A 22,391-nucleotide genomic window follows, 5' to 3' on the forward strand; every position below is an offset into this window, starting at 1 on the left:
GCTCTGCTTTTTCTCTTGGCAGATGTATATGCTCTTTCCCTAATGAGAACTGAAAAAGGACGCCAGTGTTAAGAAAGAGTGCTGTGTGTACAGAGACGGTAATATGTATGAATTTTGAGATGCTTACTGCACCCTCACTAACTGGAAGCTTGGTCAATCGACCACAGGAGGTGCTTCTTCTGGATTGTTATCATCATCTACTGAAAAATATTAAGAAGCCAAATGATTAAGCACAACAAAAAGTCAGGATGTACTCTAACGACTATCTATTAAACCCCAGAGATTAACTTAAAATTTCAAGACAAAACCTGAACTTTAAATCCCCAAATGTGTTTCCATAACACAGTTCTTTTAGGCTTGATATGAAACTGAGTTCGACACAGTTTAACATGTTGAGAGGAAAAACTTTATTTAAATTAAAAACCAAAGCAATAATGTATCAGTGAGCATGGTCAGCACTGCGACAGGAGGCCACACACGCCCACACACACACACACGCCCACACACACACACACACACACACACACACACACACACACAAATAGGTACACAGTATAAACACCTTAGCCTGTGTCTGACAGCTAAACATAACACTTACAGCAGTGATACACAAGGAAACTTTATGACAGCATTGCCCTTTTGATTACCAATAAACTCCACGCCAGTAAAGATCTGATACGGTTTCCTCAACCAGCACTCTGTATTGCTTATTGATACTGAAAATACTGACCACCTACTGTTAGGTCACCTTATGTATCGCCACGATTTTTACGCTTATCAGCATGTCAAGGTCACAAAACCAAAATACACACCTATCGCACGTAACACAAATTATCTTTCGTACGCCTGACACACACTCCTCACACATCCAGATTATTCTACCCTTTGGAAACTTTCAGCAATATGTTTTATTTATTTAAAACATGTTTGTGAACTTAATGCTTGGAGAAGAAAATAACGGCAACCCATGCACGGGAAAAACATCAAACAAAAAACAGCAAAAAAACCAAAAAGTTCAGATCATGAGTCTGGCTGTAGGGCACATTCACTCAGGGGCAAGAGGAGGAAGAGGAGACGAGGAAGATGATGAGAGGGGCAGCTGCAGAGCACAGTGGGTAATAACAACGGGTCAGTTTCTCAGCATTATTACACCTCTGAGGTGTGTTCGTGTGGCGATGCGGCAAAGAGGAATTATTCACAGCATAGTTATTGATTGTCCAGTGTCTGTGTGCTCTCCTTGTTGAGGATAGCGTTACGTGTGCAGAGCCAAAGTGGCGACAGAGTTTGGTCAGGTTGGACTGTGAAAGGCATGTTGCCCTTTCCTCTAGAGCTTGGGGGCGAACATGTCAAGATACCACCAATTCTTTAACACTACCCGGCTTTAATGTTTGTCAACAACTGCAACGGTAGAAGCAAGCATGGCGGCCAGTGACTCATCCAACACTGTCTGGAGCTTTCAGGAAGTTTGCATGAATTTTGGCAGTCTGAGGTGGAGATTATTTTCATTCTAAAAAGACGACCCGACAGGTTTTTGGAGAAAGAGACATCTTTCTTGAGCAACATTGGAAGTAAACAAGCCAGAGGGCTCGAAGGGAACCAGAATACTGAATCATTGTGGTCATTTTAGGTTGACGTCACATGTGGTGGATTTATCGTTTAATTTTCATTCTAACGCTGGAATGAAAAGCTGTAAAAAGTGAAATTCTTCTTTCCTCAAGTTCACGTCCTTTCCTTAGCGTTTCATGCCCCTCCCTCTTCCCTTCCTTTTACATTAAAGTATACACAGTGTCTCCTCTGACATTGGTACCCCCTCCTCTCCTCTTACCACCTCAAATTCAAGTCTGGCTTTCTTTACAGCATGGCAAAACAGCCCCCCCCTCCCATAATCCTCCGAAACTGGCTCTTCTCCTCCTCAACACCACCTTTGGCTGAGCACGCTTTTTACTTGCGGTATTCCCCTCCAGCAGTCCTTCAACACCGCTCTCCCACCCCCAAAGTTGAGCCTATCCCCTCTTACAGCGTGGCAGTATCATTCTCCGGCAATGCCTCGGCACCCTTCGCACCCCCCCGTTCCCCCTTTCTGATATCTTGTCCCCCTTTCTCGCTCCTAGGTCCCAACAATCGCTGGGTCGTGGGCAGCATCCGGCAGTGCTGCGTCCTGGCAGTGGTAGAGGAAGCAGTTGCCCCAGCAGCTGTAGCAGATGAGGAAGAGGGCAGCCAGGAAGACCAAGGCACAGATGGTGCAGGGCTTCCTCTCCAGCAAGAAGCTGAGCAGGTAGAAGCCCATGAACATGGAGTGGTTGAACCACAGCGCTGGGTTCAGCGGCTTAGGGATGAGCAGCACGGGGAGTAGCCACTGTAAGCAATACATTGTCTCTTTTTATGAAGCACGTTGGCACAGGGTCTCTGTTCGACTGGTACAGTTCAATCCTGGGTTGATTGAGGTCGCTGAAGGACGAGGATGGAGGAGACTTGGAGTGGGGCGGGGGGCAACACACCTTAGCAGATGGGAAGATGTGGGAGAGTCGTCCTATCCGACAGAGCTGGGGTGATGGAGGAACAGGTCACAGAAGCCAGATGTTTCGTCGTCAGGTCATCCCTGGAGAGCAGAGGGCAGAGAAGAGAAAAGTCTGAGGATTTTAAATCCTAAGCATCTAAAAAGTTTGGCCAACTAGGGCTGCAACTGATACTTATTTTAATCAATGAATCTGCCTTTTATTTTGTTGATAACTATTGATTGTTGTATTTGATTGTTCGAGTTCTATTTGCTAATAAAAGGGAAACTTCCAAGAGCCCAGAGGGATGTCGTTATATTCAATTTACTGTCACATGACAAAGAAAAGCAGCAAATCCTCATGACTGAGGAACTGGAACAAGGCAATTGTTTGACAATTTCTGGCTTGAAAATTGACTGGGGGAAAAAATTGATTCTCAAAATAGTGGCTGATATTTTTTATGACAATTGAGTGACTGTTTTAGCTCCGGCTAGGGCTGCTAAATTAATTTATCCTAATCACAGGAGCTGCATTTTTTTGTTAAAGGTAAAATATGTCACAGCATATCAATAAAATAAAGTATCATTGTGCTACAGAGATGCCCTGGCCTACAAATCAAATCACAGACATAAGGAAAAATGCTTGTTTGGCACAGACTGCAGTAATTATCACCTCAACATCATTTTATATTCTTTTTAGTGAAAATTAACGAATGAATCGATATCAACAACATCCATCAAAATAATTGCTATATAACTTTTTTTTTTTACATATCGTGCAGCTGTAGCTCCAGCCTAAACACCCTGTGAGTGTACTAGTACTGCTAAAAGAAAATGATTATTAGATAATATATACACACAATAACCAACGATGACTATTTGTATGGACAAAGCCATTTATAGCAAATCCATATACAGCTAATCCTGTATACGTGCAACAGAGCAAAGCTTGATACAAACTGAGTTTCACTGTAAAGCTGAAACAATTTGTTGATTGTTGACTGTTCTTAGATTTCTATGATATCAATAAGATTAGAGTTTTGAACAGGTTTATTGGACAAACAAAACAATATGGGTTTTGCAAAATTGTGATGCGCCTTTTTCATTTAAAAAAATAATAATAAATTTCTGACATTTATGGACTAACAATAAAGAGAATCACAGAAATAATCCCCCCATAAATAAAAAATGACATTTCATTTACACTTTTTACACATGCTGACCATGCCACTTTGGCAAGAGAAGACTCACAGTGCTTCACAACATTAGTGTGTGAACCCAAAACTCCATCTTTATGAATCACCTGCCTTTCATGCACACTTCTCTAGGAGCCACTCCTTTAACAGCTACACAAGACTGCACATTTGGCACAGGCATCACATTTGTGTTTATAAATAAACTCTGAAATACATATGGGCTTTAGAGGAAACAGGTGAAATTTCAGACCTATTTATAGACTAGCTATCACACTAAAAGGATAGAGTTCACCTGACATGCAATTTAGGCAGGATAATGTTTCATATTACAATGGGGTTTGGCAGCTAAAGGGAATGTCATTATCTCCCACAATAACCAAGACGTGACTAATCAGTGTCCAAGCCCGTGATTAAGAATAAAGTAAACATTTAGCCAAGTATTTCCAAGGCTTACTTCCTTGTAAGGGCCTGAGACTCGTAGCATAGCCGCTCGGCTAACGTTAATTAGCTACGCACTAAGCAGCCCCATGCTATTATACGAATACCAAATGACTAATATAAAGTGTCTAACGACATTAATGGGTTTGACTGATTATAATGAAGCAAAACAATTCACTTTAATGTGAGTCGGAGTCACAAACTGCGGTGACACTGGCGTTAAAGCAGCTGGTCTCAACAGGAAAACTGGCTGCGGCTGGATGAAGGACAAAAGCTGTCAGTTACAGCTGCTAGCATGCACTGACTACCTCCTGTTCACATAACTTTAAACACAATCATGTTGCTATAACTAACTAGCATTAATATTAGCTAGCTATCAAGGTTGATTCGCAAACATTCAGCTAAACAACTTACGTTCACTTGCAGTTGTGACCCGAGTAAGTTCGCTAACGTTAGTTGAGTCTAGCTAACGTTGAGTTAACAATCGTCTAGGTTAGTCAAATAAGGACACACTGTCTGGTTATTTATTTTGTTACCTGACGTCACCTTGACTGCCCAATCTTGAAACTAGTTGACAAGAAACGATCAGATTAGCCCACTCCCAGATGTACGGATAAAGGGACAGAACCAAACCCCGTTCAACAAACAACTAATTTAAATGTTGTCAGGCTTGTAGTTGAAATCAAACGCACTATGAGGCATCATACAAACTAATTTTAGAGCCCGACCAATCGCTCGTTTTTTCGGCACACAGCATGTAAACTAAAGAGCACTTTAATGAACTCATTTTAACATTTAGAACTGTCTCAGCTACACTCGCCTTACACAAATAATGTTAGCCTTCGCAGTGGGCGGTAACGTTAGTTAGCAGCGTGAGCCACTTCTAAAAGTAACGTTAGCACGTTTTAAGGATTCAGTCAATCTGCTCGGTGGTTGAAGTGTCCGATTGTGACATAAATGTCAACAGTTGAGTTGCTTTCTAAGTTACAAGCAAGGCCAGTACAAACCGCCAACGTGGAAGGGTAGTTTGGCATTAGCATTCTCTCCGTAGACGAAACAGCACTACGTAGCTAGGTTAGCTTAAAAATCAAAATATCAAGCGCCTGTATTGTAGCGTGAACAATGCAGCTAGCCACCAAAGTGACACAGACTGACGTATCTGTAAGATCTGCGGTCTGTGTTTTAATGTATTTGTAATAGAAATTGGACAAACCTGACGTGTTTAGGGCTCATTCTCAGCAGAGGGTTACCATCAACACCAGTCCTGTCTGCACTGCTGACTGCTGACTGCGAACATAGCAGCCGTTTAGCGACCATTAGCTTTAGCTTCAAGGACCCCTGGTGCAAAGCTGAGGCCAAGCAGAGAGGTTTAGAGGACTGAGCTCTGCCTGACTACATATCGCTGCACTCACTGGAGCACGTTATATTCACCAGTCAGCAGCAGTGGAGGAAGTATTCAGATATTTAACTTAAATAAAAGTAGGCCTACTATATAGCTCATTAAAAATACTATGTTTGAAGTAAAGTCATGTATTTAAGTAAACGTATGAATCTGAATCAGCTTTATTGGCTAAGTGTGCACACATAGAGGAGATTGGTAGATGGAGCACACTTATATTCACATTGACAGTGATGATATTTACATGTTAAAAATCTGTATTATCTGTAAAAGTATGTACAATACACCGATCAGCCAAAACATTAAAGCCACTGACAGGTGAAGTGAATAACTTTGATTATTTTGTTCCAATGCATTGTTCTGCTGGGAAACATTTGGTTCTGGCATTCATGTGGATACCACCTGACATGTTCCACCCACTCAAACACCGTTGCAGACCAAGTACCCCCCCTCTTGGCAACAGTACTCCCCAATGGCAGTGGCCCCCCAGCAGGATAATGCACCATGCCACACTGCAAACATGACTCATGAATGGCCCAAAGAATGTGACAAAGACCTCAAAGTGTCAACCTGGCCTCCAAATTCTCCAGGTCCCAATCTGAATGAGCATCTGTGGCACGTGCCATTAACCCACCTCACAACCCACTGGACTAAATGGATCTGCCGCCAACGCACTGGTGCCAGACACCGCAGGACACTCCCAGAGATCCTGTGTCCATGCCTCCACAGGTTGGACACTCCCCTTGGATTAGGGGTACATCTGGGGTACCGGCACATCACAGGAATCCTTGAGCAGATTGGGACCTGGGCTGTTGAATACATCTTTGTTGATGCTACATACTTAAGTCATGTCTGCATGACTGTCGCTTTTGGCCAGGAGAAGATGTCTTCAGGTGGTGTCCAACTTTCACTGGGCGTTTCGACTCTAAACCACAACACCCTCCAGTTGGCGGGCCCGGCAGTGATGGCCAGTCACTGCCCATCTTCTCCTGGCCCCCAGCTCAACTCCTCCCTCCTATTCCAGAGCCAACAAGATGCTCTTTCCGCTGCCTCCCCCAGCCTGCGGACAGCAGTCTTCCTCTCCCTTCCTGCTACTCCCAGAGCTGTGAGTGTCTTCCACACAGACTGTGCTAGGAATCCCCTGCACCCGACCTCAACTGGGAATAGCGAGGCCTGCCATCCCTCGTCCCTGCACTGCTCGACAAGGTCCTGGTATTTGGAAGCCTTCCTCTCGTACGCCTCCTCACATCTGTCTTCCCACGGGACTGTCAGTTCGATCAGGATGATCGTTTTTGCCTCCTCTGACCACAAGACCAAGTCGGGCCTCAGCGATGTGGGGGAACTGGGGGAAGACTAGTCTCCTTCCCAGGGAAATTTAGAAGCCAGGTTGACACCTTGAGCATTTTAACGCTCCACAGGTAATTTCTAAACAGTTTTTGTGGAGTGGCATGCTGCTTTTGTCTGCTGGTGCAGAAAACTGTTTCGTGGGACCATTGTATTTTTGCATGAACAGTTATCAGAACAATATAATTTGCCATCGATGGACTAATAGGTTCAGCTCTACTTGTATGGTTTCATATGTTTCATGTACAAAAATCTCAATTTGTAAAGTAAGTAAAGCTGCCAAATGAATGTAGTGAAATAAAAAGTAGAGACTTGATGCTTGTATAAAGGACAGTTTAAGATTATACCAGGCTCAATTCTTGCTAAAAAGAATTGTCATTTTGCAAGTATATTACGGCCCGTATTCCTCTGTCCCACTGACATCCATTGTGACCTCAAAACTGTCAAGCATCAGTGGGTCACACAGTTGTACTGCGTGAGAAAATGATTGTTGATTTTGGTATTTTCATGGTATTTGTTAACAATAACAAAACAAGAATGATACCACCTGCCATATTGTTTGAATCACAATTTTGTCTAAGCATCCACCTCTGGGGCCAAAAACTGAAGCCAACTTGGAAGTGCCAAAAACTGCAGTTCTTTGAATGACCACTTGAGGCTGACTCCAGAAGTTACTCAGTCCCCATAGACCCCCGTGTTCAAATGTCAATCTTTACAGCAGAAATTAACATGTTTACAGCCTGGTACAAAAACAGTTTGGGTCTGTATAGCTAGCTTCGTAACATGCTAACTGCATGGGGGTGGACTTCTATTTAACTCACCCATTTACATTTTATTAAGGTTTAAGTCATGCATATTTAAGGGTGGGGCCGCTTGACTGACAGGCTGTCTGCCAGCTGTCACCAAAGTCTATGCATCAGATCCACCCCTCGCTCCTCACCCTCACCCTCCCATCCAAATATGGTCACCTCTGGCTCCAAAAAAGCAAGACTGCAACAGCCGAAATACCAAACTCAAGGCTTCAAAAAAGGAGTCCACAAGCCAGTGGGTGGCGTCACAGTAGCTACATCTGTTATTTTATAAAGTCTGATTTTGACACAAGAGTCCTCTTTATGGCAAGGCCAAAAAATAGATTTAAAAAAATGCAGGACCCAAAACAACAAATCATTTGTCTATTCTTATATTTTCTAGACTCAATTATTGGGAAAGTTCAGGGTTGTGGGAGCAAGAAATGACAAGAAATTACATTTTCTCCAAACTTTATTTCTCATGTTTAACTTATTACACAGACAAACAAAAGAGTAAGACAGTACATGATAAAAATGCATATAAACAGACATACAAAAAAGTGTAAAATAAATTAACAGAAATAAAATACCTGGGATGGATGAATAAAAATTTAACAAAACGTTTACCTGGTTAAAAATCTTACCAGGAGTCTAACTTTGTTATTTTTATACAGACAAAGGGTCACTTGTTTTTTGCTACAACTGAATGCCTATCGACTTGCACTAGCACCGCTAACAAATGCAAACACACATGAGGCTGCTATCAGATTCTGAGAAGAAAAAACATCCGTGAGAATTTAAATGATCAGAATCTGTAAAGCGTTCAGTCGAAAAGCAACAAAATTCGTCTCCACCAAACTTTCCCATTCAGGGTTTCAGCAAATAAAAGCAACAGAAGCTGTATGTTTTGTTATATTGGTGCTTGCTGCAGTGCTGAAAGCTACATGCTCGTCTATTCTGTCGTCCAGTGGAGGACAAGAGGACTGTTGTCCTGCCGGTATCGTGTGCTCTTAGAAACAGATAATCTACATCGCGGGGAGTCATTCAGGATGGACGCTCGTGAGCTCCTTTATGTACTGAATGCTCCATGAATCCTGCTTAGCTGACAAAGTGCATATCAATCAGCGTAGTTTATAGTGAAGCCATATACAGTATTGTTACATCGAGAAAAGTCAGAGTAAAAGAGCCGAAACACAGGCAACATCTTGATGAAATGCAAATGGGCAATACTACCTGTAACAGGAATGGAGACCGACAACTGCGGGAACAAAATCATCATTAAAAAAATCAATCTGAATAAAAGTACACAACAAACAATGTTGAATAGCTGCAAGTAATTGTCTCCATCTCCATTCCAGTTAACTGAACAGTGACTCGAGTCGTCTTACAGAGAACCAGACAGAAATATTTCAAATGATGTCTGCCCATCTGATGTGTGACATTACTGTGTGTGCTGTTTGGTAACTAGCCAGTGTTTTATTACTGGTGCCCCTGAACTTTTCAAGTCCAGTATGAGTCCCATTGAAGGCCAGACACCCCAGGTAAAAACAGTTTTTAATGCACTGGTCAATTTCGAGATATGGGGCTATTTTGCTTCCTCTTCTTCTTCTAGTCTTCTTTCAGACTAGTGAAAGGAAAACATCCAAAGAACACATCTTCAGTTTTATGTTCTGGAAACGTATGCAAAAAAAGTTTTAATTAGATGCATAATTTGCATATTCACGTAAAATTCAGGAAAAAATTGGAATACAAAAATAATTGTCCCAAATATAAGTAATCAACTGAGGAAGCTTTCCGCAGATATTTAGTCGTGAAAATCTTTACCCTAGTTTATTCCTTTGTTGTCTAAAAATGTATGAACTTCTCCAATACATGTTTAGTTTTTTCTCATACTCTGAGCCAAAAATGTCCACTTCAATAACAGTTTTATTCCTCTCTATATTAAAGAGGGGTTCATTCATATATAATCATAGCCTCATTTATAGAGCATTTTATTGCTAAAAACATGGCATAAATATATAATAAATATATATTTTTATGGCTGTCAGCAGTACTTTTTGATTTACAGAGTAATAAAAAGAGATATCCAAAATTCCCTATGTAAATTAGTTTACCTCTAATATGAGGACAAAAAGAAACAAGAATTTTGAACTTTGCTTCTTTCAGTGTTTAGATTATTGTTCCGGAAATGTACGCAAATCAGCTCATTTTAATTAGATGATACATTTGCATAATTAAATATACAATTTCAGAAAACTTGTAATTTGAAAAACATTTGTCTTACTGTAAGTCATCAGCTGGGGAAGTTTCATGGTGATATTGATCATTTTAAAACTTTACCGTATTCACCTGGGGTGTGTCCCCTCAAATGTTGGTTATGGTCCAACATGATTGTAGTAACTCATATGATTTCAGTGACTATGAATGACCAGAAAGGCTCAGACATGATCGTAGTGTGCAGTAGTGACTTGGACATGACCCTGCTGACTTCGAGTTGACTATGTTCATTCACACATGACCGTAGTCGCTTCCAGATGACCATAGTGACTGGGACATTAATACAACTTTGGACATGACTATAGTGACTTGACTGTGTTGACTTGGACTTGACTATGTTCATTCAGAGATGACGATAGGGACTCAGACATGACCAACGTGCCTGGAGTGTAAACACAACTTTAGACGTAACTATAGTGACTTGAACATGACCGTGCCGACTTGGACTTGACAATGTTCATTCAGACATGACTGTAGTGACTTTGACATGACTGTAGTGACTTGAACATGACCATGCCAACTTGGACTTGACTATGTTCATTTAGACATAAAGTGACTCGGGCATGATCACAGTGACTCAAATGGGACTCGGACATGACGGTTTTGATTCAGACATGGACTGGACAATCAAACATGCTGTCATAATCTGGTGTGTTATGTTACTGTTTTATTTTTAGTGCCTTTTGTAACAACTTAGTTGACTTGGGCGTGACTGGAAAGACTTGGATATGGCAGAGGTGATTCAGAGATGAATATACTGATTTGATCACAGCGACTCGAACATGACCATGGTGATTCGGACATGCCTTTGATGACTCAGACTTCAACATTTAACATTAAAACAACACAGACTTAGGGCTCGACTTGGACTTGGGGTTTGGTGACTCGACTTCAACACTGTAACTAGATATTTTTTGTTCAGGCTTTTGGCCTCTAGATGTTGCCCATGTGTCATCACCTCAAGAGTTAGCCCGGAGCGTACAGCAGCCATTCCAACACTATTGAGAAAAAAAGCATATTAGGCTAACAGGACGTAAATATAGCAATCACATGACTGGTTGTAGAGTGAACAGTAAACATCCTCGGCGATTACAACCATTCCTATGAGCAAAACAGAGATATTTCTGTCACTGTATGTAATACATTTAACATGATGCAGCATTTCAATGATGATAGTCGCTATTTCCAAGAGGAATCGATAAAGTGCCAAAACCTTACTTCCAAAGTTGCTACAGGCTGTACTTCCTGTTCAGTGAGGAGAAGCTAAGAGGAGTCGCTGTTGTCTCAGGAGTCAGACATCAGGGTGAAACCACTGAACATCTCTTAAGTTTTAATGTTTTTAAGGGAAGTTCTTGATTTAACTTAATGAATTTTCTATATTCTTGATTTTACTTCAGCTCTACGCGAAATTCAGAGTTGTCTGCACACAGTTCTCAATATGCAAGTGACTGAGCCAGCAGCTAGCAGCTAACAGTGCTAACTTGGTAAGCAGTGCTAAACAACAGCAACATTCTTAAACTTCATGAATTTTGGATATTCTTGATTTAACTTGATCTCTATGGATAATTCAGAGTTGTCTGTACACAGCACTCAACATGGAGGGGGCTGAGCCAGCAGCTAGCAGCTAATGGTGCTAAACAATGGCAACATTCTTTGACTTCATGAATTTTGGATATTCTTGATTTAACTTTGACTCTGTGTGTCACGTTTCAGAGTTGCCTGCACATGGTTCTCAGCATTAAGGTGGCTGAGCCAGCAGCTAGCAGCTAACGACGCTAAACAATGGCAACATTCTTTGACTTAATGAATTTTGGATACTCTTGATTTAACTTGCGCTCTATGTGAAATTCAGAGTTGTCTGCACGTAGTTCTCAACATGGAGGTGGCTGGGCCAACAGCTAGCAGCCAACAGTGCTAAACAATGGCAACATTCTTTGACTTAATGAATTTTGGATACTCTTGATTTAACTTGCGCTCTATGTGAAATTCAGAGTTGTCTGCACGTAGTTCTCAACATGGAGGTGGCTGGGCCAACAGCTAGCAGCCAACAGTGCTAAACAAAAGCAACATTCTTTAACTTCATGAATTTTGGATATTCTTGATTTAACTTGGGCTCTATGCGAAATTCAGAGTTGTCTGCACACAGTTCTCAACATGAAGGTGGCTCAGCTGGCAGCTAGCAGCTAACAGTGTTAACTCTGTAAGCAGTGCTAAACAACAGCAACATTCTTAAACTTCATGAATTTTGGATATTCTTGAATTTACTTGGGCTCCACATGAAATTCAGAGTTGTCTGCACACAGTTCTCAACATGGAGGGGGCTGTGCCAACAGTGAGCAGCTAACAGTGGTAACTCAGTAAGCAGTGCTAAACAACAGCAACATTGCTAACAGAGCTAACCGTGTTAACCAAGGGAAACTGGAAGGTGGATGCTACCTCTCCGCAATGACACTGGTAACTGTGAGTGCAGTGCAAATCGGCAGCAATGAGCTAACCAGTGGCATGTTCACATATACTAACACGCATGTGCAGTCGGACCGGTTTATCACAACAAACTGCAGAGAAGCTCTGATTACAAAATACACACAAGGTAGCGTGACTTCGTTCTCTGCTTAGGATGCCATCACTCCAAGTTTCCTGTGAGCATTTTGTCACAGAATTTGGCTTAATGTGAAATAAAATATCAACTGTTCCCAATGTTGCTGCTTAAGACTTTAGAGCTCCTTTACATTCAAACGTTAATGGTGGGAAAAGGTGCTTTTTAGAAGGATTTTTGTCGCTAGTTTCATGTTTTGTTTGCCACTTGCAGGCAAAGTGCAAAAAGCTAAAAGCATAAGGCACGCTAAACAGATGATGTTATCTATCATCAAGTAGGGACATGAAGCTTTCCCAATCAGAGGTCCAACTTTGTTTCAAAAGTTGGACATTTTTCGAGATTAAGAGAAGTTTGTCTTTCCATGAATTCAAATTTTAAAGACGCTGACATAAACCCCAGTGTCTGATATCCATGAAGATGTCAGTGACTCCTCCTGCTAACCTCCTCCTAACCTCCTGACTGGAAAATATTTATATTACTCAGGCTTTACTTTACTTTTCTCTCCTTCTGTCTTTGTTCTCCTTTTCCTCCTTTTTTTATCTTCCATTTTCTTTATTGCCTTCTTCTTCTTCTTCTTCTTCTTCCTTTTAAGCTCCACTTATCATCTGTCTATCAATAACCTGTCTCTCAGAGATGTGTGTCCTGCTCTTCTTCCTCCTCCTCGGTCGCTGCTTGATTGACAAACACCTGAAAGGAAAAAAAAGGATGAGAGGTTTCCTGTTGTTTGCCGAGCACAATAAAATTAATTCTCCCAAAGAAAAAAAGAGACCATCCATATGAGTCATCCAATCACCTGCCAGCGACTGCTCTCCTCCCCGCCTCGTTCTCCTCCTCCTGCAAGCCCATTGGTCGTCGGCTTCTTCTTCTGCAACTCACGCTGATTGTCATTGGTCACGTCTAGCATGGGGTTGTCGTGGCAGCCGTTCTCCACAAAGTGAAGTTCTTCAGTGCGAAACTGTGAGGTAAAAAATAAGTGCTGAAGGATAAGGATAGGGATTCTGTTTGTGCACCTTTATATGAGTGTTAACAACGAGAACAAAATTGTACTCAAGCAAAGTACTTGAGTAAATGTACTTCATTACATTCAACTACTGGGTGTTTACCTACCGTAGTTTTGGTTGCAGGAAGTCGTCTTTGCCAGCAGATGTAAATGAATCCAGATGTGATGATGACCATGCAGATGGAGCCGATGATGACCAGCACCACAAACAGCTTGCCGTAGTCGCTGCGTGTTTGACTGGGACGAGACTGGCAGCTACTGGCAGCGCTGTAGTTCTCGATGCCCACCTGATGAAGCAAACACACCAGTCACACAGCAGTTCAAATCTATTTTATTTAGTTTTTTGGTCAAGCTTTTTTGTTTTGTTTTGTTTTATTAGTTTTTAAATCCATTTAATTGTTAATACTTTTATTCTTGTATCAGATTGGATGAAATAATTGAATGAACAGATGATAAATGGACCAATCAACTCCTCATCACTGTTACTTAAGTGGTAATTCTTTGCCTGGGAGCCAAGACAACAACACAGCCAATCTTTACCTTAAGTCTAAAGTTTAGGCTCTTTCTTGAATGCGAAAACCTACTTGGTAATAAACCTGATTCTGATTACTCTGTGAATTCCACATGAATTAACAGGTAGAAATCACAATGTGTCCAACAGGAGCAGAAACTTTGTCATCTCTGCTTTCATTTATCATGATGGAGGCATTCTGTGACAGTGCTACAACACCAGGAGATACACACCTACTGTAAAGAAGTAATTTGTCAGTGTACCTTATACAAACTCTTCCTGATCTCTCCCAGCATGCCCAGCACTTCCTTCGCCTCTATCACTCCTGGAAGACACAACACATGTGGAACAATGTTAACACAGTCCTAAAAGCCAACGGCAGTGTCTGTGTGTGTGTTTATACGTGTGTGAATGTGTGGATGAGTTAAGAAGCTCTCAAAACACCATTTAGAACTGAGCCAGTTAGCCAGTCTGCATTTACTGAAGCTTCTTCTAATTTGGCAGGTTCTCTTGATGTCTGACATTTGTTACTCATGTTTTAGAAGGCTGGAGGATTTCTGATATTGCACTCCACACTGGCTGCTGAAAATAACTGCATGTGACGTCAAAACATCTATTTTTGTCTATTTATGTAAAGAAATAAGGCTTCAACACCAGGCTGCTTTTTATAACAAGAATCAAATGTTTCAGAGTGCAGTCTTCAGTCAAGGTTAAAGTGAGCATTAAGGTTAGAAATTTAGTTGACAGGTGTGAAGCTGGGGGAGGCATAAATCTGAAAACGGAAGAAAGGCAGAATTTGAAAATGCACCCTCCTCCTGCAGCTCTCCCTTCTTTGCCTTAAGCCCCTCACACCAGACAACCACGTCTCCTTGTTTATTAGACCACAAATGAGACAAGAATCGCTATTTTGTCACTCTATGGTCCCTCCATCTTGCTCCTCGCCACTGTGACTGCTTCGCCAGGAGGAGAGCAGGCAGCAGCTCCAGAAAAGGACCTTCTGTCGGCAGTTGTAGCAGCTCGAATTCAACCAGCGCAAACCCCCTGAGCACTGGGTGTCACAGCAGCAACAGAAAGTTTGCGATCCAACAGGGAGCCAGGGCTGTCTGGTTACCTTGAGCTAGGGGTCGCCCTGATTTGATTCAGGTTGCTGCAGCTGCTGCGAGCTCTCCTCCTGGCACGGTGGTCTGTAGCGGCGGGGAGTGAGGTGGAGGACACGCTGTGATTTTGTCACAGCTTAAGTTTCTTTGGTTATGTTTTTATTTACTTCATTCATTCATTTTGTTTTCTGTCTTACTTTGAAACTCACATTTCCCCTCGTTTCAGATCACCTGTGTGTTTTGCCTCCCTTTGGATGACTTCACCTGTGTCTGATCATCTGCCCCGCCCTGATTAGCCTCACCTGTGTCTCGTTATCCTTTCCCTCGCCAGATTATTAAGTGTGTGTCTTGTTCTCTCAAAAGGCGTTCCAGCCTAGCCTGAGTGTCAGACTGAAGCTCCCAGAACCTTCAGTCTGACATCGCCTCCATTGAAGGCGATTTACAAGGGGGAGAGAATTTGATTTTTCCCTAACCAATCAGTAGAGATCAACGACTCACCCAGAATCTGACGTCATTAGTATCCATGCCTCGGGGGTGCCGAAAACAAGCGAGCATTGCCTGTTTAAAATGTCTCCGTTGTCGTGCACGCCCAGCTGCATCGCCGCTAAATCCAGTTTAGCAGCTTTCTTAATTTGGTCCTCCATTAACGCGAGTAGTAGTGAAATACCTCGATAGCATCGTTAATGTGGTCTGTAGGATCTGCAGCGGTCGCCATTGTTGCTATCCTCACCAGTTACCCACCGGCGCACAGCTTGACATCAGCTTGGCGTTCATTGGTCCGTCAATCGTTTGGATGAGATAAATCTGGAACCAGGCTAGTTCTAGCCTTTTGTGTCCCTGTGTCCACTTCTTGTTTTTTTAAATTTTGCCTGTTGATTGACTCTGCCTCTGCCTCATCCCTATTGGATTTGATTGCCTCTGCTGATCGACCTGCGGTGTACTGAACCAACTTTCGACTGAGTTATTTTACCCAAACTGTCTCCAGAGTTGTGCTTTTGAGTCCACTCGCACCTGGTTCACCAGTTATTACAATTATGCCAAATATTGTCCAAAAAAGATGAAAAAGAGTTACACAAAAGAAGGTTACAACACAGAGGCTCACACAGTGTCTGTATTTATTCAGAGAATGTGAATAAACTTATGATGATGGACGTATTTGTTTCGTCCTATATATTATAGATATGTTATAGTGTGTGTGAGTGTGTGTGTGTGTGTACCGTGCTCAGACGCCACGTTCATCAGCAGCTGGTGTTGCTGGTGTGTCGGCTTGCTAAGGTAAAGTACCCATGATCCCTCAGGGCTGTTCATTCTTCGAGCAAACACTCGCTCCATGATCTTCAACAACCACATGCCCTGATTCACACGAAACTCCTCCTGTCACACACACACACACACACACACATTTTTCAAGAAGTGACCACCTGATTTTGCTGCAGATATCAAAAAGTTTTTCCATCTGTTTCTCTCTCACACACAATATTACTCATGAACACAAAAATTAATTCACAGACACGAAAAAATTATGTAAAGTCAAGGAGCACAGTTCTGGCTCCATCCATGTTTCAGGAGCAACCCTAAGGTCACTGCGGTGGCGGGGAGGGTTTGTGTTGCTGCCATGGCGACAGACACCATGGTGAAGGTCCTTCCTCCCTCACCACCACAGACACACACGAACAGATGGCCTCCAGCAGCTGCGTCTGTAAAACTGAACTGAACTCATTCACTGCTTGTCTGACAGAGTGGGAGAGAAGCCCGGCTCCAACATCTTGGTGCCAATACCGAACTTTATTAAGTTTTTCTGTTGATAATCATGCAGTCAGTGGTGGAGGAAGTATTCAGATCCTTTACCTCTGAAAAAGTACTAATACCACACTGTGAAAATACTTATGGGAAATGCAGCACCTTTAATTTGAACCGCGGTACTTACACAGTTCAAGTTTTGCGTCATGTTGAGGATGACATATCCACGTCCAGCCAGCTCGCTCCAGTCGACACACACCACCTGAAAGATTCAGTCAGGGTTAGAACAATAATATCTGATACATGTGAGACTACAGAGAGCTTTAGATTTAGACTTAGAGAGCTTCACCTGCCGTGCCTCCTCCATCTCATCGATATCACCCTCCGGTAAGAAGACCTCTGTGACCCCGCCTCCCCTGACCTCTGTCCTCTGGGTCTGCAGGGGCGTGGTCTTGTCCAGCCAATCCCAGGACGGGTCGGTGAAGCCGATGGTGGGGGAAGGATCTGTCGTGAGTGGGACGATGTGTCTGATTCTTTTCCCCTCTTCCTCCTCCATCTTTCGCCATCTCTCCTCCTCCTCTTCACTCGTGTCTTGCAGTCGACCCCCTTGAGTGAATATACAAATCAATTTTTATGCAGCGCTGCAAGTCAAAAGCAGTGATTGACATGACTGACAGCTGCGTTAGAGACTCCTCCGCTCTGATTGGTTGTTTTCCTTCAGCTGCAGTTGATTCTAGCAAATGTCATTAGCAGCACGACGAGGACGAGGACGAGGACGAGGAGGAAGATGATATATTTCACAGATTATCTGACTCATGTATTGCCGTGTGGATGTCGTGATAGTATCAGCAAATATGACAAAAGGTTCCCACCTTCCAACTCACGTTCTTCCTCTTCCAGCTCCTCCTCCTCCTCCACGCTGGGCTGAAGGGGCTCTCTGCTGGGAGCCATGCCAACCTCTGCCACAGTGGGATTCTGGGTAAATACGCCTTTGTGTGCCAGACCGGTTTCTTCCTCTGCCTCCTGCCTCTCTGTCTCTTCATCCTCTGTCTCATCTGCAGAGGTGAACCACAGGATGCTCTTCATCTTTATTCGCAGCACTTTTCTCATGTGATGTTAACACTTCGGATTTAATTCATGGCCGTGTGATGATCCTGGCAATCTTAGTTAAACAAGTCTAAAAATCAGCGGCCGTGCTGGTGGCAGAGGTGGAAATCATGAATCACTCTGTTAATTTGAGTCATTTCTATTCTGACTTGTAGTCACTTACTGAAAGCTATTATTGCTCATTGTGAGGGGAACATGAATTTAATTTAACGGCAATCCACCAAGTAGTTAATGAGATATTTGATTTAAAACCAAATATATCAACCTCAATGTGGCACCGGAGTAAAAGTTAAGGGATCACCAGAGTCATTAAGATTCATCCTGAGGGGAACGTTAATGTCTGAACCAAATTTCACGGCAATCCATCAACAGTTGTTGAGATATTTCAAACAAAATCAAACAGTCAGTCGATAGTTAATCTTCATTTTAAATACCTTTTGTGTAAGTTCCCAGCAGCCCGAAGTCTGTGCCTGTGTCAGTTTCAGGGGTGGCAGTTCCTGCAGCGTCTCCATCAGCAGCAGCAGTCGGCGTAGCAGCAGCAGTAGATGTAGTGCTAGTTGTAGTGATGGAGGAGTGGAGGACTCCATAGCCACTGGAGTGACCATCTTCCTCCGCCTCTGCCTCCCACAGCTCTCTCTCTAAAGGACCCACCTGTGTGGTAGATATCAAGTTAAAGGAAGAAGTTATATGGAGGCACTCGTCGTGGTGAAAGTCAAAGTAGAGTCCTCTGAGAGTCTGGCTGCCATAAATCAGATGAGAGAAGCACTGAGTTGATTTAAAAAAAGATATTAATGGGCTAAAACTGCTGCATTCAAATAGTCCTTTTTGCTTGGGAAGGTGAGTGAAATGACTTGGAAGTATAGAAGTTGCATCCATTATAAGAGCTGTGGAAATTGTTTTAAATGCTAAGGAAAGGTGCTTCAATGCTGTCTTACTTATCTTCTTTAGCAGTGGGTACACTGGACCAGACTTTATAAAAGGAAAGGGGATGATGCTGTCCTACAATTCCTTGCGGCAGCAATATTTAAATCAATGCACCTTTTGGCCATTCACAAAACAAATGATATGCCTATTGTAATGGTTTTGGGTCTGTGTAGCTCTTTGGAGTTAGAGGACAGGCAGAAACTCACTTCCACACGAGTGTGGGATTTCAGAAATGCTCATCGTTTATTTTTACATCAACTTAAAAACACTCCAACCTCACCAAGCCCGGTTGTATGGCTACTACCTTTTCATACATGAACAGAACAGTCACTACACGTACTTTAACCATCACTGTTGTGTTGAGAGACAAAAGAAAAAGCAGGAGCACATAGGTGTACGTCCGACCAGCGTTGGGTGTGCTTTCAATAGACTGAAATCATAACAGGCACTGCTTGATGACGTTGCTGTTAAGCGACACAGTACACATCATGTTAAAGGCACATTTCATATATTCAACTGTCACACTATCTTGCATAAATCTAACAATTATTTAAATCAATCATACTAATTGGGTTTCATGTGATAAATAATAAATGTAAGTGGACAGGACAACCCCTTCTCATTCCCAGGGCGTGAAATACTAACCCTTTGTCACGCCCCCTCAGTGTCTCACAGCGATGCACAGGGCGCCCTTTAGCTTCTCTATGTGATGCACAGCTGAAACGCATTGGCTGCGTTCATAAATTCAGTCTGACACTCTACACTAAAATGAGAGCGCTGTTTGATTGAAGAAACAGAGCGTTCTATTTCTACATGGATTAAAAGTTATGTGAATCACACATTTACTGTGCTGCTCTCAGAGTGTGGTGCTCTGAATAACAGAACGGTCCAGTTTGTGCCAGAATGTGCCTGGGCACTTACAGTATTTCAGAATGCATCCAAAGTAATTTGGTTAATGTTGTGAGATGGTTGCAGTTATGTTAGGGCACCAAAGTACTTGATTAGACTAGAAAAGCGATCATGTTTTGATATGTTACATAATGTGACATTCGTGTGCAACGTCCACACGTAACTTAGCCTATGTAACAGTACACTAAAACAATACTGACCTTGGTGTCATGCAATGTCCTGAATCAAAGTCCAGTTTTGTTTGACCCATCCACCTCCCCTCCCTCCCACTATATGCAGACTTCCTCTCTCTACATACGAAGTCAGTTTCTCTCAGCGTCCAGTATACCGGCAGATGGGTTTACACTGGAGTGAGTTTTAAGCCCAGTGCGTCTCATAAAGACGCTAAAGGGAATGAAAACAGATTGGACAGGAGGGTGAGGAACCACTCCAGGTGACAATCATTTCATTTTACTTTTTTGACCTGTGTCCTATATTACTTTTTTAGTTTCAATTCCAACCAAGCTGTCCTCGTTTACATTATGTGCATGAAACAACATGGTGAGAACACACGAGGCAAAGTATTTAAGATGCACTTTGAGTGTCCGTCTTCAGAGCATTGTCATTTCATCATTAACTCAATTAACTTAGTGACAGAGCCTTGTGTAATTGCAGTTGGAGTCTCTTGGCACTGTGGTTGACTTTTCTTTAGTCCTTCTGAATTCTCCTTCTCATCTTTCCTTGACCTCACCTGACATTTTCCATCAAGGTCAAGGAAAAGTGTGATATTCGCTGCAGCTTTGAAGTCTTTGCATGCTTTACTTATTTAGTTTCAATTTGCTTTGCTCAGATTTAGGGTCTCCTTTGGCTGTTTTCTTTTGTGGTTTGTGGTAAGAGATGTAAATATAATCTTATCTCTGTGTCCCAGTCCTACACCAGTTAAAACTAAGTTTAATTTTTTGCATTCAGTGCATGAAAGATTCAGAAATTTAGGCCAAATTTCTTTGCTTTTTTGTTGGTTGACTTACAGAAGGCACGGAAATGAAATGCATTATAATGTGTTATTTGCAAAGGTAAAATAAATGTAAGAAGTTAAATAGCATTCACATTATTTTTGTTTTGCTTCTTTTTTGGCTGGTTGCAGATCACCAGATTTTGTGATTACAGTGGTGGAAGTAATAGCAGTGTTCACTTAATATTTGTAGTAGTGATATTGCAGGAGAAGCTGTAGTAATATAAGTGAGTAGTAGTAATATTCCCAGTAGTAGCAGAGGTTGCAGCAGTAGTAGTAACCGTGATGTTGATGGTGGTAATGGGGGTTATATTTTATATTATAACAAGCAGTAGCAGCAATATTACTGGTTGGACTAAAGGACCAATAGTGCACTGGAAGAAGTTGTCATAATGGAAGATACTGGCAGATTTAACAACATGAGCAAATTATTAATTCACATGAAAATATCCGGAGACTGATGTGTATGCTGCCGTTAATTTGTTGATAGAATGTTTAATAAAAACAGCCTTTATCAACACGTTCTTTGCTGTGTCACTTGTCCCACTTCGGCCCACCCAATCGATGTGGGCCAAAGAGACACCACTAATCCTATTAAAGGAGTTAAAGACTAATTAAATTATTCAACACTAGATTAGTAGGTGAGCCCTGGATTACATCTGATTTACTGCGATCTAATTAAAAGTCCAACTTCAGCAGATGACTCCTCATTTTTATGCTGCTGGAAGCTTCAACCCGGCAGTGTGCCACTGTGTAGGAAAATCATCAGATCTGACTTTCTTACCTCCGCAGAGCCGACTGCTGTGTGAACTGGGTGTGTTTTGGCATTTACAGTAATGTATCAGTATTTGTATGAGGCGTCTTTATTCCAGTGGCACCCTCAGAAACCTTTTCTACGGGTGGTCAGATGGGGCCACTGAAAATCTCGGGGATGGAAACACCAAAACCAAAAGTCATAACTGCATTTTAGAAATTTAATTATTTATTATTATGATTCCCATATAATTATTAAATTATGCTGTCAGATATCTTGGGAGTTCAAATAAAACCTTTAAAAATGGCCTTGCCAGTTGTTCCCTCGCAAAAATTCAGCCTAACTTTGGAGTATTATTTGGCCTCCTTCCCAACAACCTGTGCCGACATATTTGTTGAGCGTGCCACAGCCCCTTAAAGACAGTATGTCTGTCTCACAGTCAAACAGTAAGACATCTGTCCTCACCTCCAGGACCGGGGATGCGCGATGCTCCTGCAGCCCAGAATCAAGCACCTCAGCTGGGGATGTGCTCGGCTGGTCGGAGCTGGAGGGGTGGAATGATGGACTGTAGCCTGTGTGACACAAAGAGACATGTCAGATACACGTGTGTGTGTGTGTGTGTGTGTGTGTGTGTGTGTGTGTAAACATCTATATAAACCTCTTGTCAGCTGTTCCTTTTTCTACAGTTGTCATTAGGTTTTGACAGTGTGCTTAAATGCAAAGACTCACAGGAGATATACAGTAGTACAATGTATGTCTTTAGCCCTTTTCACACAGGATTAGTGTAACCTGGGCACCTCAGATAATTTGTAATAATTGCAGAAGT

General features: G+C 42.2%; 2 protein-coding genes across 4 annotated transcripts in view; both read right to left on the minus strand.

The window, feature by feature from the left end:
* Positions 1–383: 383 nt before the first annotated feature.
* Positions 384–5,465, minus strand: LOC125903329 (bladder cancer associated protein). 2 transcript variants are annotated; one of them, XM_049600229.1, is made up of 2 exons: positions 5,342–5,465; positions 384–2,599 (listed from the first exon to the last, which is right to left on the minus strand). In XM_049600229.1, the coding sequence occupies exon 2, from the start codon at positions 2,369–2,371 to the stop codon at positions 2,108–2,110; it is 264 nt and encodes an 87-aa protein (XP_049456186.1). In that variant the 5' UTR covers positions 2,372–2,599; positions 5,342–5,465; the 3' UTR covers positions 384–2,107. The 2 variants fall into 2 exon arrangements, with proteins under 2 accessions (XP_049456186.1, XP_049456266.1); XM_049600309.1 differs by lacking the exon at positions 5,342–5,465 and adding an exon at positions 4,543–4,718.
* A 2,733-nt stretch (positions 5,466–8,198) lies between these two features.
* podxl2 (podocalyxin-like 2) overlaps positions 8,199–22,391 on the minus strand; it is a 32,891-nt gene continuing 18,698 nt past the window's right edge. Inside the window, exons 4-13 of one of the 2 annotated variants that reach the window (XM_049598933.1) lie at positions 22,031–22,137; positions 18,422–18,638; positions 17,765–17,935; positions 17,230–17,486; positions 17,068–17,142; positions 16,358–16,514; positions 14,307–14,368; positions 13,640–13,819; positions 13,326–13,487; positions 8,199–13,219 (exon numbers count right to left, since the gene is read on the minus strand). In XM_049598933.1, the coding sequence (XP_049454890.1) occupies positions 13,160–13,219; positions 13,326–13,487; positions 13,640–13,819; positions 14,307–14,368; positions 16,358–16,514; positions 17,068–17,142; positions 17,230–17,486; positions 17,765–17,935; positions 18,422–18,638; positions 22,031–22,137 (1,448 nt within the window). In that variant the 3' untranslated portion in view covers positions 8,199–13,159. Of the gene's footprint in view, positions 13,220–13,325; positions 13,488–13,639; positions 13,820–14,306; positions 14,369–16,357; positions 16,515–17,067; positions 17,143–17,229; positions 17,487–17,752; positions 17,936–18,421; positions 18,639–22,030; positions 22,138–22,391 lie in introns of both variants that reach the window. The other variant, XM_049598841.1, reaches the window with a different exon arrangement.

Source organism: Epinephelus fuscoguttatus, linkage group LG1, assembly GCF_011397635.1.
Source record: "Epinephelus fuscoguttatus linkage group LG1, E.fuscoguttatus.final_Chr_v1".
Classification (NCBI taxonomy): domain Eukaryota; kingdom Metazoa; phylum Chordata; class Actinopteri; order Perciformes; family Serranidae; genus Epinephelus; species Epinephelus fuscoguttatus.